We start from the raw sequence: 14,016 nt of genomic DNA on the forward strand, positions 1-14,016 counted from the left end.
TATATAACAGTATGGATGTATCTCTCCTCTCCTCAGTATCAGAGCACCAGAGGATGTGTGAGGAGCGTCTCTCTCCTCTCTTCTCCTCCTCAGAGAAGGTCACAGAGGAGGAGGCTCTGAGGCTGGGCAAGAAGGATGCTGAGCAGGAGGTACATGCACACGCACACACATGCATGCACGCACACACGCACACACGCACGCACGCACGCACGCACGCTCAGGTCTTAATGCAGGGCTGGGCAACCCTTGGCACGGTGCCAACATTGGCACAGGGAGGGAGATCACTGACACACTGCTAGAAGGCTGAGAGCATCTATATGCAGTTTACATCCTGCATATCATTCTATGTTCATTCAAACTGATAACTTGTCTTAATAAGTGAGTTATTGCCTGAGCCTACATCCTTATAGTAATATAATTATATTAATATATTAATATATTAATAATATATTATAATTAATATATTTCTGTGCAGCTGTTTTCCACGAGAATTTACTGTAGCATATCTGTGGGACACATCCGGAGAAGAGCAGACATACAAGCTTGCGTCGCAGATGCAACCGCTGTGAGCTTGTAGATCACACTCGGCTGCGGCGCCGGAAGCTGCCGCTCACCTTCTGTGCAATGCATGATGGGACGTTGGAAAGTTGTGGATAAAAGGTTGTTATTCATAGCCTGTCAAAATCAATGGTAAACATGATAATGTGATTATTGTCTAATAATGAAACTTCATGTTGACATGTCACTCTGACTATCAAGAACATGAAAACATGACACTTCATGTCAGAAAGGTTACTGACCCCTGACTTAATGGCTTGATGTGGTCAACCCTACGTCTGACCCATAGACTGTATAAAAGATATGGACAAAGCCAAGCCATTGGTTTCTATGCAGCGCAAATGACACAATATGGGTCCTTGGCATGGGTGTTGTCATCATAGATAGTAAAGGCACCAGGCGATGCTATTGGCTGCCAACGGTCACGTGCAACCGCAGGGATACATGGGAGAATGTGGTCGGAGCCTCCCGAAATACAGCACACGAAGAAGAACACAGCCGGCTGGTATCAGTTTAATTGGCCACGCCCCCCGCAACTTTATCATCAATTTTAACATAAATGGGACCTTATTTTCACAAAACGCATATCATCGTGATTGAAAGGCAATTTTTAACTAGCGATAGGAACCATAAAGTATGTATGAAAGTGTTAATTAAGGTTAGAAAACGAAAGGGGAAAATGAATGGGGTCCAATTAGCCCTATTCACGGCCCGCCCACCTACTTCCGTTTCTCAGTATCCCCCGGGTGCTGACTTCAATTTAGAAGGGGAAACTATACTGGATTTAAAGCCAACAAATCGTTATTTCTAACGGTAAAGTAAATTATAATGCTTTGTGCCGTTTACTATCTTGTGTTCTTGATCATGCTAGCCGTATTTTATACTTTACTATTCGGAAATTGCATTACATTTGCGATTTCTGTGCTAACTATAGGCTTATAGTAGGATTTTCCCCTTCAAAACGGGACTTCAGCACCCAGGGGATGCTGAGTGGGCGGGTCGTGAATAGGGCTAATGGGGAACAGCGCAACTAGCGGCCAATCAGTAAGTTTTAGTTCCGTATTGGGCTCATTTTAAATCGGCGGAACTATGCCCCTGATCTGACCTTACTTACTCAGTCCTGTCGCACCTCAAGGCTTGTAGAGCCAGCCATGCCAACCAGCTCTCTCCATCTGGGTCGGTCGTGGGCAAGGTGCTGAGCTTGCCTTGTGCCAGAGTCACATTGCATGCAAACGTCTGACCAGCTGGAAGATATAAATGATGAAATGTCTGATGTGTTTGTTTTGTTGTTGTTTTAACATCTTCTTAAAGGTGGAGAAATGTCTGATGTGTTTGTGGTTGTTGTTTTAACATCTTAAAGGTGGAGAAATGTCTGATGTGTTTGTGGTTGTTGTTTTAACATCTTAAAGGTGGAGAAATGTCTGATGTGTTTGTGGTTGTTGTTTTAACATCTTAAAGGTGGAGAAATGTCTGATGTGTTTGTGGTTGTTGTTTTAACATCTTAAAGGTGGAGAAATGTCTGATGTGTTTGTGGTTGTTGTTTTAACATCTTCTTAAAGGTGGAGAAATGTCTGATGTGTTTGTTTTGTTGTTGTTTTAACATCTTAAAGGTGGAGAAGTTCCTGACAGCCAACTCTCAGGAGCTGGGAAAAGACAAGTGGCTTTGTCCTCTGAGTGGCAAGAAGTTTAAGGTACTGTGTGTGTGTGTGTGTGTGTGTGTGTGTGTGTGTGTGTGTGTGTGTGTGTGTGTGTGTGTGTGTGTGTGTGTGTGTGTGTGTGTGTGTGTGTGTGTGTGTGTGTGCGCGCGTGCATGAGTGTTTGTTTCAGTGTTGATTTTGACATCAAATTTTGATTTCGTTTGTCATAGTCTAGTTTTATTCGACTAAACGTACAGTTGATGGCATGGTAATATCTGATTTTACACTCGGTTGCATAGCCGATGTTCAAACTGCGATGCGTTGTGAGCAATGTGTTGTAGCAGACAAGCATAAAAGAGCTTTTCTTTTAGTTCTACTGGATCTCTTCTCTACAGCCCCTCCCTGTACATTTTAGTCTAGTTTATATGTGTTGATGAAACTGACATATATCTACTGTTGTGTTTGTGATAGTTTTTGTAGCTTATTATTTATACATTTTTTATTCAGGTTTCATCAGTGAAAAAAGGGAGTAAAAAAACATATTACTTTTACTCCATTTAAACTGGGTGGATTAGTGCTTACTAAACTGGGTGGATTAGTGCTTACTAAAGATTAAACTGGGTGGATTAGTGCTTACTAAAGATTAAACTGGGTGGATTAGTGCTTACTAAAGATTAAACTGGGTGGATTAGTGCTTACTAAAGATTAAACTGGGTGGATTAGTGCTTACTAAAGATTAAACTGGGTGGATTAGTGCTTACTAAAGATTAAACTGGGTGGATTAGTGCTTACTAAAGATTAAACTGGGTGGATTAGTGTTTACTAAAGATTAAACTGGGTGGATTAGTGCTTACTAAAGATTAAACTGGGTGGATTAGTGCTTACTAAAGATTAAACTGGGTGGATTAGTGCTTACTAAAGATTAAACTGGGTGGATTAGTGCTTACTAAAGATTAAACTGGGTGGATTAGTGCTTACTAAAGATTAAACTGGGTGGATTAGTGCTTACTAAAGATTAAACTGGGTGGATTAGTGTTTACTAAAGATTAAACTGGGTGGATTAGTGCTTACTAAAGATTAAACTGGGTGGATTAGTGCTTACTAAAGATTAAACTGGGTGGATTAGTGCTTACTAAAGATTAAACTGGGTGGATTAGTGCTTACTAAAGATTAAACTGGGTGGATTAGTGCTTACTAAAGATTAAACTGGGTGGATTAGTGCTTACTAAAGATTAAACTGGGTGGATTAGTGCTTACTAAAGATTAAACTGGGTGGATTAGTGCTTACTAAAGATTAAACTGGGTGGATTAGTGCTTACTAAAGATTAAACTGGGTGGATTAGTGCTTACTAAAGATTAAACTGGGTGGATTAGTGTTTACTAAAGATTAAACTGGGTGGATTAGTGCTTACTAAAGATTAAACTGGGTGGATTAGTGTTTACTAAAGATTAAACTGGGTGGATTAGTGCTTACTAAAGATTAAACTGGGTGGATTAGTGTTTACTAAAGATTAAACTGGGTGGATTAGTGCTTACTAAAGCTTAAACTGGGTGGATTAGTGTTTACTAAAGATTAAACTGGGTGGATTAGTGCTTACTAAAGATTAAACTGGGTGGATTAGTGCTTACTAAAGATTAAACTGGGTGGATTAGTGGTTACTAAAGATTAAAGTCAACTTGGACTCACCACAGGTGAGTTCCAGGTGAACAGCCTGCTTGAAATTCAACTACAGTGTATTTAAGTATTTATGCAAATGTCTGTGTAGAATGAGCTTGGATTCTGTATTTATTCTAGTTTTATGTTGTGTTCCTCTGCAAACCAAATACTCTATGTTGATGCAAAATATGTTTTCATTTGCCAAGCTTCTGGAAGATTTCTTTTCTGTTTTACAAATGCAATGGTGCCAATACTTTCAGCCGCTACTGTAGTGTGCATATGTTTTACTATAGATAGATACTTAATTAATCCCTGTAGTGATGGCCTGACTAAATGAGAAGAAATGAAAACATTAATAATTTCTGCAGCCCCATAGTTCCAGCAACAACCTAAAACCCTTGGAAAGTAAACCCACTGTGTAGGAGTGCTGCTGCAGCCTGGTGTTAGCGGGCCCTGCACAGATGCTTTCAGACCAAGTGTAAAGTGAAACTATAAAACATTCTGTGTTCAGGATGCTCACAGCAATATGCCCTGATCTATTTATAGTAACAATGGGCCTACTCTCACTCACTGAGATCAGACCCCAACGTCTGAAGAAATAAGCACATCCTCTTATGACTTCTCTTGTAGAAAAGGAATTTTATTGAACACTTCTAATACAGGCTTTTAGCATTTCTGGTAATACAGACAACAGACCTCAAGCAAAGTCCTCAATATCAGGTGCCCGGTTCAGACACAGAAAAAGTATCCCTCGACAATATTTCTCAATTGCTGCGTCCTGTGACGGTGATAGACAAAATATCCCCAGACAATTATTTCACCAAAAAACCTTTTGCTTGAACGTAGGGCTGAGCAATTAATCGATTTTTAATACTTTTAATGAGGGTAATTGTGGTACAGACCTTGCTCATTAGAGCATAGCACGGGGCAAAAGGTCCACAGCCCGGTCCTCCTAAAACACAACAAGGTTCTGCAATATAAATCTGATCCAACGATAACAAAATATTTGTATACGTTTTGGCTCTGAGAGGTTAAACGTCATCAAATGGTGGTTCTGTGGATCAAATGATGAATACATAATGGACCTTGATGTGAAAAAGATTGAAATCCGTTGCTCAACAGGAAGTTATGTTGGGGGAGCAGAGCTAGAATGAGTGTTGACTTCCTCCAACGGCTGCCTCGTCGTCCTCTCAGCTTGTTGAGTGTGGCTCAGCAAGGCTGCTCCGCTGCTCCGGGCCGTGTTTACCAAACCACCCTGTGTCTTTCCCTTCACCTTCATTTCATTATAATAGTTATATTGGTGGTGTTTTCTTTTTGTTGCTATATCTGGGTGTATTATTGTGGGCTCGCCTATAAGGCGAGCACACTTTAGATATTGTCATTATTGTGGGCTCGCTGAAGGCGAGTCCAGCTTGTTATACCCCAGTTTATTGTGGGCTCGCTGAAGGCGAGTCCAGCTTGTTATACCCCAGTTTATATTTATAAATTTATAACTTCCAAGGTTCCGTACCCTTTCTTCGTCCGCTTTCAACTCCCTCACACTTTGTGCTACAAACTTCGTTCCAACTTCAACATGTTCAGCTTTCTACAGTGATGTGTGCTTATATTTTTCTTTTCAAAATATTTCATATTTTTGGAAATATTTAACTTTTAAACTTTAATTTTTCCTCCTTATAATGGGAGTCTATGCAAAAAAGTGCCCACTTTTCTGGTGCAAATTCTTTGTGCTCTTATAACTCTTTCATACTTTCACATAAAAACTTCGTTCCAACTTTGAAATGTTCAGCGAGGTTTGAAGTTTCATTGTTGTTTTCGAAATTATTTAAAAGTTTATACTGTTTGAAATATTTAACTTTATTCATAAATCTTTCATCGCATAGAGAATGAATGGGATCTGACTTTCAAATTTTCACTTTTTCACAAAACTTTATAGCCTCATTACTCTGGCATACTTTTACGTAGGAACGCGATTCAAACTTGAAAAACGCTCACACGCCTTTGGACTTCTTCATGGTTCAAACGGTATTCGAAAACGTCATACCATTCTTCCACAATCGCAGTCCAAAGGTAGAGTGGTTTGGGGTATTTGGGGGGTATTTTTGGCGGGAAAACCATTCATAGAGTGTGGCTAGATTGGAGGAGATTTTTTCTTAAAGTAATGAAGTTCTCTGAACGAATCATCCTCACGGCCAGAATATTTAAAATGTATGCATGTTTTTTGGCACGTTTGTAGCCACGCTCGTCGTGTTTCGTAAAGTGCAACTAAAATAAAACAGAGACTTACAGAATTTCATCTATGGCCCTCTGAGTGCCGGGTCGCGCCTCAGACGCCCCATTCACCTCAAGTCATTTTTTTCTGGTTTTCGGAATTTTTTTATTTTCCCCCAAACATTTCTAGCTTGCTCTCATGTGCACATTATTGATCCTTTTAACATCAGAATCGCAATGTTCGTAGAGCCACTCACCGAGCCACTCCCCGAGCAAAGACTATGTGTTTTCAACTTTTCGTGTTTCCGGGAGAGCGATCAGTTCGTACACTTGCGCTCCCTATTCAAACCAATGGATATGGCCCATATCTTGAACAAACAGTTCTACAGCTCAGAAGCAAAGGTGCTCCTTATCTATCTATAAATGCGAGAAGTCTCTGCGTGTGTGTGTGTCTGTAATCCGCGTATCTCGAGAACCGTTCGTCCCACCGGCTTCAGATTCGGCACGCGCGTTCCCCGCCGCGGCACGGAGTGCAGTGCCGGGTCTCGACCCGACCCGACGCGCGGTTTTCCCGAACCGGCGCGAAACGTTCGGAATCTCCTTATGCGGGGTTGATTGTTGACATCAGGCTGTTTCTGAGGAAATCGGCGAAAGCTCTGACTCATTGTGACATCACTTCATAAAAGGCTCTGACATCACGTACGCCACATGAGTCAACAAAAAATCTCTGTGAGTGTGTATGTATGTAGGTAATCCGCGTATCTCGAGAACCGTTCGTCCCACGGGCACGCGCGTTCTCCATATATGGGCATAAAATGAATGCCCCCATATGAGAACCGTTCGTCCCACGGGCACGCGCGTTCTCCATATATGGGCATAAAATGAATGCCCCCATATATGGGCATAAAATGGATAAAGGGACACAGACAGACAGATTCAGAGTTCTCCATATATGGGCGTGAAAGCGGTTTTCCCGAACCGGCGCGAAACGTTCGGAATCTCCTTATGCGGGGTTGATTGTTGACATCAGGCTGTTTCTGAGGAAATCGGCGAAAGCTCTGACTCATTGTGACATCACTTCATAAAAGGCTCTGACATCACGTACGCCACATGAGTCAACAAAAAATCTCTGTGAGTGTGTATGTATGTAGGTAATCCGCGTATCTCGAGAACCGTTCGTCCCACGGGCACGCGCGTTCTCCATATATGGGCATAAAATGAATGCCCCCATATGAGAACCGTTCGTCCCACGGGCACGCGCGTTCTCCATATATGGGCATAAAATGAATGCCCCCATATATGGGCATAAAATGGATAAAGGGACACAGACAGACAGATTCAGAGATCTCCATATATGGGCGTGAAATGGACGCAAATAGACAGATATCTCCATATATGGGCATATATGGGCATAAAATGGACCCAGAACTATATGGACGCAAATGGCATATATGGGCATAAAATTTACGCAGAATCACAAAGATCTCCATATACGGGCATAAAGGGACACAGACAGACACACAGACAGACGGATACAGAGATCTCCATAAATGGGCATAAAATGGACGCAAATGGCATATATGGGCATAAAATTTACGCAGAATCACAAAGATCTCCATATACGGGCATAAAGGGACACAGACAGACAGATTCAGAGATCTCCATATATGGGCGTGAAATGGACGCAAATAGACAGATATCTCCATATATGGGCATATATGGGCATAAAATGGACCCAGAACTATATCTGCAGTGATCTCCATATATGGACATAAAATGGACGCTGACAGACAGACAGATAACAGATATCTCCATATATGGGCATAAATGGACACAGGCAAACAGATGGTCAAAACGGGTCCTATGACAACAGGTATAATGGGGTTTGCATTAAAGGGCGGGGCATTCATTCCCTATTTACATTGTTCCGAGTTGGCCAGGTCGCCGACCCAGCTTCTAGTTAACTTTAATTACAGTGCTGAGTCAGTGGTCTCACATGATTTACAAGCTCACAATAAGTTGCACTGTGTAACTTTGTGAGCTTGTAGATCGGCTATTTATCTGGTTCTCAAAGTGTGGTCCAGGGAACACATGGACGCACGGTCGCACGCACGCATGTATGCACACATACACATGCATACTCACACGCGCACACACACACACACACACACACACACACACACACACACACACACACACACACACACACACACACACACACACACACACACACACACAGTCACTTCCACATGATTGGTAGATCTAATTCTAAAACCAGTCCCATCCCAATGATTTTTAGATCTAATTCCATCGACAGTTCCAAACCATAATTTGTAGCTCTAAATCCATCATCTGTCACATACACATGATTTGTAGATCTAATTCTAAAACCAGTCTCATCCCAATGATTTGTAGATCTAATTCCATCGGCAGTTCCATACCATAATTTGTAGCTCTAAATCCATCACCTGTCACATCCACATGATTTGTAGATCTAATTCTAAAACCAGTCACATCCACATGATTTGTAGATCTAATTCTAAAACCAGTCCCATCCCCATGATTTGTAGATCTAATTCAATCTGCAGTTCCATACCATAATTTGTAGCTCTAAATCCATCACCTGTCTCATCCACATGATTTGTAGATCTAATTCTAAAACCAGTCACATCCACATGATTTGTAGATCTAATTCTAAAACCAGTCCCATACCCATGATTTGTAGATCTAATTCCATCGGCAGTTCCATACCATAATTTGTAGCTCTAAATCCATCACCTGTGACATCCACATAATTTGTAGATCTAATTCTAAAACCAGTCACATCCACATGATTTGTAGATCTAATCCTAAAACCAGTCCCATCCCCATGATTTGTAGATCTAATTCCATCGGCAGTTCCATACCATAATTTGTAGCTCTAAATCCATCACCTGTCTCATCCACATGATTTGCAGATCTAATTCTAAAACCAGTCACATCCACATGATTTGTAGATCTAATTCCATCGGCAGTTCCATACCATAATTTGTAGCTCTAAATCCATCACCTGTCTCATCCACATGATTTGTAGATCTAATTCTAAAACCAGTCACATCCACATGCTTTGTAGATCTAATTCTAAAGCCAGTCCCATCCCCATGATTTGTAGATCTAATTCAATCGGCAGTTCCATACCATAATTTGTAGCTCTAAATCCATCACCTGTGACATCCACATAATTTGTAGATCTAATTCTAAAACCAGTCACATCCACATGCTTTGTAGATCTAATTCTAAAGCCAGTCCCATCCCCATGATTTGTAGATCTAATTCAATCGGCAGTTCCATTTTCCGCCATTTTGAGCAGTTTGTAAAACGCGTAAACCCGCTTTTATTTTGGAATTTTCGCTCCACGTGCACAAAACTTTTTTTACGTGAACTTTGGACCGATATCTAAAGATCTGTCAGATCGGATTTCTTTAAAATTGAAACATGCTTTTTTAAATAAATTCAATGAATATTGCAGTTTTATGCAAATTATTCTTCTGCCTCTAAATCATACATGCAAAGTAACATGTTCATGGCATTTGGCAAAGATGTAGAGTGTTAGTCCAAATATCACTAAAACCAATCTTACCCCAATTGGCCAAAGGGGGGCGCTATATCATTTTGAGCAGTTTGTGAAACGCTTAAACCCGTTAGGATTTTTTTTTGCAATTTGCATGAAACATTCTACACACAATCTAAGGACCTTTATCTAATATGCCTATGAAGTGCACACACACAAAAAAAAATAATAATAATGAATATAGCTGCAAGCAGCGATAAAGTGGCCAAAGCCAAAAACACCTCAAATCATGAACACAGCCTGCAATGTGCGTGAAATCTTGCAAGCACATTCCCAATAGGTCAAGGAACAGATACCACCCTTCTTACATTGGCCTGTTATAGCGCCACCAGCGGGTCAACTTTTGCACAACACATTTTTGGAACAAAATGGACCAATCTTTGACGTCAGTAACGTCAAAGAGAGCACTGCCTGCGATCTTGACATTTTGTACTTTTATAGCCATTGTTTTCTGGCTTGAAGCGAGCCCACAATTGTTTCGAAGGAACAATATTTTTCTAGTTGTAATGGGTACCGGACACAGCTTCTCACACACATTGAATAAGAGCTGTGTCCAAACTTTTGACTGGTAGGGTAGGTCATTTATCAAAGTCCAGGCAGGCCATGCAGCTACATAGCTCTATGCAGCTACATAGCTCTACTGTAGCCTAGAGTTATTCATTTTCAGAAACTATTTAACCCGTGTGATGCATGCCATGAACCTCTTAATGTCGTCTTCAGCGGGGACTGCCCCATCGGTCGAACTCCCGTTGGGTCGTACAGCGTCGGCAAGTTACTGAGGTTAGGGTTAAGGTTAGGTTTTAGTGGTCGATCCAAAGGGTGTTCAACCTAATGACATGTTACCGTCTTCATACTCACTGTGACACTCCAGATAACTCTGTTGTAACGCAATTTAATACATTCTTCATATAGACCAGGGTTAGGCAGCCTGCCAACATTGGCACAGGGGAGGGTGATCACTGGCACACTGGCAGAAGTATGTGTGAGAGGATTTTTCATTTTAAAATCAAATATTGTTTACACGTGGTCAATTAAATTAAGTTACTTAATTTGCAGCAAATTCTAATGATCATTATAACAATGTCCTGACAATCTAAATATGTCAGCATTGATGGCGTGTCATTAACATGTATGTTGACACACTGGCTCTTCATTTGATAGCTGATATAGAGGGTCAATAAAAGAAGCACAACGAACGTATCAAAATACATGACATCAATGGAAATGGAATTCGGTAAAAACAAGATATATGATATCTCTGTTGTTGGGCCAAAACCTCCTAACTTCAAAATGTTCATTTTCTGGAAAATGAGCTCAAGTGGAGTTAGGAGGTTTTGACTGAAGTGCTTTTTACTACTTTTCATTGGATCAATATTATTTTAACCAACACACAGACGTAAAGGGTGTTCAATAGCACATATTGATGAAAAAAAGAGATTGCCAATCGGGTGGAGTTAGCTGGTTTGGCAGAAAGTGTGGAGTTAGGAGGTTTTGTCCCAAGCACTTTTTACTAATTTCCATTGGTTCAATATTATTTTAACCAACACTCAGATGTAAAGGGTGTTCAATAGCCCTGATTTATGACAAAAATGGAGTTAAGAGGTTGGCCAGACAGTGACGAATGAGTTATAAGAAGTTAAACATGCTAATGAAACGCATCTATCGTGTGTGTGTGTGTGTGTGTGTGTGTGTGTGTGTGTGTGTGTGTGTGTGTGTGTGTGTGTGTGTGTGTGTGTGTGTGTGTGTGTGTGTGTGTGTGTGTGTGTGCGCGCGCCTCTGTGTGTGTGTGTGTGCATGTCTCTGTGTGTGTGTGTGTGTGCGTGCACAGGCTCCAGAGTTTGTGCGTAAACACATCCTCAACAAGCACGGGGACAAGGTGACTGGCGTCAGGAAGGAAGTGGAATTCTTCAACAACTTCCTGTTGGACACCAAGAGACCCGCCCTCCCCGAGAACAAGCCCCTCCCCCCTCCTGCTCAAGGTGAGAGAGCGCACACACACACACACACACACACACACACACACAGACACACACACACACACACACAGACACACATTCAACATCATTATTTACGTTCATGTTTAAAGACAAACTGCAACGGAAGTTCTCCACTTGGCTTCAATCTGCATGCCTCACAACTAGTTTATGGACATTACAGAGGCTTCAATCTGCAGGCCTCACAACTAGTTTATGGACATTACAGAGGCTTCAATCTGCAGACCTCACAACTAGTTTATGGACATTACAGAGGCTTCAATCTGCAGACCTCACAACTAGTTTATGGACATTACAGAGGCTTCAATCTGCAGGCCTCACAACTAGTTTATGGACATTACAGAGGCTTCAATCTGCAGACCTCACAACTAGTTTATGGACATTACAGAGGCTTCAATCTGCAGACCTCACAACTAGTTTATGGACATTACAGAGGCTTCAATCTGCATGCCTCACACAACTAGTTTATGGACATTACAGAGGCTTCAATCTGCAGGCCTCTCACAACTAATTTATGGACATTACAGAGGCTTCAATCTGCAGGCCTCACAACTAGTTTATGGACATTACAGAGGCTTCAATCTGCAGGCCTCACAACTAGTTTATGGACATTACAGAGGCTTCAATCTGCAGACCTCACAACTAGTTTATGGACATTACAGAGGCTTCAATCTGCAGGCCTCTCACAACTAGTTTATGGACATTACAGAGGCTTCAATCTGCAGACCTCACAACTAGTTTATGGACATTACAGAGGCTTCAATCTGCATGCCTCACACAACTAGTTTATGGACATTACAGAGGCTTCAATCTGCAGGCCTCTCACAACTAATTTATGGACATTACAGAGGCTTCAATCTGCAGGCCTCACAACTAGTTTATGGACATTACAGAGGCTTCAATCTGCAGGCCTCTCACAACTAGTTTATGGACATTACAGAGGCTTCAATCTGCAGACCTCACAACTAGTTTATGGACATTACAGAGGCTTCAATCTGCAGGCCTCACAACTAGTTTATGGACATTACAGAGGCTTCAATCTGCAGACCTCACAACTAGTTTATGGACATTACAGAGGCTTCAATCTGCAGGCCTCACAACTAGTTTATGGACATTACAGAGGCTTCAATCTGCAGGCCTCACAACTAGTTTATGGACATTACAGAGGCTTCAATCTGCATGCCTCACACAACTAGTTTATGGACATTACAGAGGCTTCAATCTGCATGCCTCACACAACTAGTTTATGGACATTACAGAGGCTTCAATCTGCAGGCCTCTCACAACTAGTTTATGGACATTACAGAGGCTTCAATCTGCAGGCCTCACAACTAGTTTATGGACATTACAGAGGCTTCAATCTGCAGACCTCACAACTAGTTTATGGACATTACAGAGGCTTCAATCTGCAGGCCTCACAACTAGTTTATGGACATTACAGAGGCTTCAATCTGCAGGCCTCACAACTAGTTTATGGACATTACAGAGGCTTCAATCTGCATGCCTCACACAACTAGTTTATGGACATTACAGAGGCTTCAATCTGCAGGCCTCACAACTAGTTTATGGACATTACAGAGGCTTCAATCTGCAGACCTCACAACTAGTTTATGGACATTACAGAGGCTTCAATCTGCTGACCTCACAATTAGTTTATGGACATTACAGAGGCTTCAATCTGCAGGCCTCTCACAACTAGTTTATGGACATTACAGAGGCTTCAATCTGCAGGCCTCTCACAACTAGTTTATGGGCATTACAGAGGCTTCAATCTGCAGACCTCACAACTAGTTTATGGACATTACAGAGGCTTCAATCTGCTGACCTCACAATTAGTTTATGGACATTACAGAGGCTTCAATCTGCAGGCCTCTCACAACTAGTTTATGGACATTACAGAGGCTTCAATCTGCAGGCCTCACAACTAGTTTATGGACATTAAAGAGGCTTCAATCTGCAGACCTCACAACTAGTTTATGGACATTACAGAGGCTTCAATCTGCAGACCTCACAACTAGTTTATGGACATTACAGAGGCTTCAATCTGCAGGCCTCACAAAACTAGTTTATGGACATTACAGAGGCTTCAATCTGCAGGCCTCACAACTAGTTTATGGACATTACAGAGGCTTCAATCTGCAGACCTCACAACTAGTTTATGGACATTACAGAGGCTTCAATCTGCAGACCTCACAACTAGTTTATGGACATTACAGAGGCTTCAATCTGCAGGCCTCACAAAACTAGTTTATGGACATTACAGAAGCTTCAATCTGCAGGCCTCTCACAACTAGTTTATGGACATTACAGAGGCTTCAATCTGCAGGCCTCTCACAACTAGTTTATGGACAT

General features: G+C 41.5%; 1 protein-coding gene across 2 annotated transcripts in view; it reads left to right on the top strand.

The window, feature by feature from the left end:
- Window positions 1-14,016, top strand: part of LOC308297723 (serrate RNA effector molecule homolog B-like) — an 83,995-nt gene that overhangs the window by 66,295 nt on the left and 3,684 nt on the right. For both annotated transcript variants that reach the window (XM_080741277.1, XM_080741278.1), the window contains 3 exons: window positions 37-149; window positions 2,169-2,249; window positions 11,499-11,649. In XM_080741277.1, the coding sequence (XP_080597403.1) occupies window positions 37-149; window positions 2,169-2,249; window positions 11,499-11,649 (345 nt within the window). The remainder of the gene's footprint in view (window positions 1-36; window positions 150-2,168; window positions 2,250-11,498; window positions 11,650-14,016) is intronic.

The sequence above is a fragment of the Nannobrachium achirus genome (assembly GCF_963921795.1).
Source record: "Nannobrachium achirus genome assembly, chromosome: 14".
Taxonomy (NCBI): Eukaryota; Metazoa; Chordata; class Actinopteri; order Myctophiformes; family Myctophidae; genus Nannobrachium; species Nannobrachium achirus.